This window comes from Dipteris shenzhenensis, chromosome 7 (genome assembly GCF_047967505.1).
Source record: "Dipteris shenzhenensis isolate YYH24624 ecotype China chromosome 7, Dip_SZ_1.0, whole genome shotgun sequence".
NCBI classification, from domain to species: Eukaryota; Viridiplantae; Streptophyta; class Polypodiopsida; order Gleicheniales; family Dipteridaceae; genus Dipteris; species Dipteris shenzhenensis.
Window position 1 is genome coordinate 6,493,294 of NC_141602.1, and position 2,708 is coordinate 6,496,001.

Genomic DNA, 2,708 nt, shown 5'->3' on the forward strand with positions numbered 1-2,708 from the left:
GCACACTTGAGAGAATCAGCAATTTTAGAGTTAGTCTGCAGCATGTACAGTCGTTTTGTTCGGCATTAGCCATGTTCCCTATGGGGCCAGCATCGCCGTCAACCTTGTCCCTTGAAGATTCTCACAAACAGATACATCTCTTCCCATATATACCAGAACAATTTGCATCCCCTTTATCCTTAGAGCTGCGAGTTTCCCTTATTCACAATGGTGGATCATGAAAATAAAGCCATGGATACACCCCTTCTGCACGAGAAGCTGCCCCCTAGTAGCTCCTCCTTTGAGGCTTTCAGCTGGCTCGGAAAACCAGCTCCTCCTGGAGTCAAACTTGGAGGAAGGAGAACCTTGCCCTTCACCCTCGGTAGACCGATCTTCCATCAACCTTCTTGTTGCTCGTCTCTCTCTCTCTCTCTCTCTCTCTCTCTCTCGTTCCCTCACCTGTTGGTTTGCCCATTGAAATTCAGGTACCATCTGTGTGGCCTACGTTGCCTACTTCGGCATATTCTTCAATCTCGTCCCGTTTTTCACAAAGGTGCTCGATGCAAGCAACACATCCGCAGCAAACAATGTTAATTACTGGTTAGGAACTACGAATCTGTTTGCACTTTTTGGAGCGTTTGTAGCAGAGGCGTCGCGACTGGGACGTCTTTGGACGTGCGCGCTGTTTCTGCTTGTGAATGCCATGGTTGGTTGACCAACGTTGCATTAATGAGCAATCTCAAGAACGTTTTGTAATCTATATGCCATTCATTGCAATGAATAACTCGATAGAATGAGGCAAAGTTGCATCTAACGGGCTGTCTTTCCCGCTTCCAGGGTATGGTTCTTATGTCGTTTTCAGCGACTTTCATCCTGTCCCAACAAAGCCTATCTTCCGGATCCGTTATAATCTTCTACATCTCGTTTTATTTGGTTGCTTTGGGAGCTGGAGCCTTCCAGCCAGCTCTGCAGGCAATTGGGGCAGATCAATTCGACACAGCTGCTGATAAATCCAGCTTCTTTACCTGGTATCTGGTTCTCAACAACATGGGGATAGCTTTGGCAGACACCCTCATTGTGTATATAATGACCAGCAAAGGATGGGTGCTTCTGTTTGCCTTGTCTACGGCCGTGGCGGGCGCAGCTTTTTTTCTATTCATCATGGGTTTGCCCCTGTGTAGACAATTCAGGAGCTGCGGCGGCAACCCATATCAGCGAGCGCTACAGGTATTAGTGTCCGCAATACGGAAATGGAGGGTGCAAGCGCCCAAAGACAGTCATCTGCTTTACGAAAATGCTGATGGCGATCATTCACCTCAGCAGGCGAATGGCAAATTAGCACACAGCCAAAGCTGGAGGTAACATCTAGTTTACAATGGTTCTTTTAGATGCGTTCATGGTGTCAACAGAATAGCGGCAGGAACTGCTGTTGCTAGCTGGACGTGCAGAATAGGCAAAATTCTTGTGATTACTTTGGCTTGTTCATCTGCATTCGCTGTTTTCGAAATTTCTCAATTAATCGAAATGGAGAAGCCGCATGGCACAGGTTCTTGGATAAGGCAGCCACATTGACAGAGAACGAAGAAGTTGCCTCGGGTTGCAACAAGACGACAAGGAATCCGTGGACCCTGTGCACCGTGACGCAGGTCGAGGAGGTGAAGCAAGTATTGAGATTGCTCCCTATCTGGGCGTGCACTATCTTCTTCTACACGGTATACGCTCAAGGAGGGACATTCTTCATTGAGGAAGGGCTGCTGATGGACATGAGCATTGGGAGCTTCCAAATGCCGTCTGCAACGATGAACATTTTCAACCTGGCCGCAGTGGTGCTGGCTCCTCCGATCTACGATTGCCTTTTGGTGCCGATTCTGAAGAAGTGTACTGGGTTTTCGCGAGGACTAACGCCACTGCAGCGCATGGGAGGGGGCTATCTACTAAGCGTTGCGTCTATGGCAATGGCAGCGATGGTGGAGAGGACGAGGCTAAGGATGCAGGCGACGGAAGGGGAAGATGAGATGAGCATTTTCTGGCAAGTGCCACAGTATTTTACGCTGGGGAGTGCACAGTTCTTGGGAGCGATAGGACAGATGGAGTTCTTCTATGGAGAGGCACCGGAGACACTGCGAAGCTTAGGGAGCTCCTTCTACGGAACAGCAATAGCTCTGGGCAATTATCTGAGCTCGGTGCTGGTGATGGTGGTGACGAGCATCACAAGTGGCTATGGCGGAAGCAATTCGGGCTGGATTTCCTGCGATGATCTCAACGAAGGTCATCTCGACTACTTCTTCGTGCTGCTGGCGGGTCTCACCTTCCTCAACTTCATCGTCTTCTCCGTCTGCGCCAATTCCTTCCAGCATGCAAGGCCCCACGATTACGTCGTTGAATCTTCTTCCTCGTCCTCCTCCTCGCCCGCAACTGCAGAGCTACCACCTCCTTCTTCTCCTCCATATCCATAATTGTAGCTTACGTCTTACATTAGCTTCATATTCTTAGAATCATAGCTTCATATTCTTCCATACCGTTTCCTGTGCGCACGCAGATTTGTTGCCGCTCCATGTAGCCAGATACAGCCTTCATGTACAGATTTATTCTAAGCTTCATATGTAGCACGTCAACATGACATTAGCACTTTTTCGATACCGCATTTGTTTTTAAAAGCTCTGGAGTCCAACACGCGCTTGAATGTCCATCGCCAATGCGTTAATAGCTTTGTCGAGAGTGATTCTTTC

General features: G+C 48.7%; 1 protein-coding gene across 1 annotated transcript; it reads left to right on the forward strand.

Moving 5' to 3' along the window:
• The first annotated feature begins 207 nt into the window (after nucleotides 1–207).
• LOC147899869 (protein NRT1/ PTR FAMILY 8.2-like) lies at nucleotides 208–2,435 on the forward strand. The gene is made up of 4 exons (XM_087377121.1): nucleotides 208–361; nucleotides 465–685; nucleotides 817–1,337; nucleotides 1,526–2,435. Exons 1-4 carry the CDS (start codon nucleotides 208–210, stop codon nucleotides 2,433–2,435), a joined length of 1,806 nt encoding a protein of 601 aa, XP_087233247.1.
• The last annotated feature ends 273 nt before the right edge of the window (nucleotides 2,436–2,708 follow it).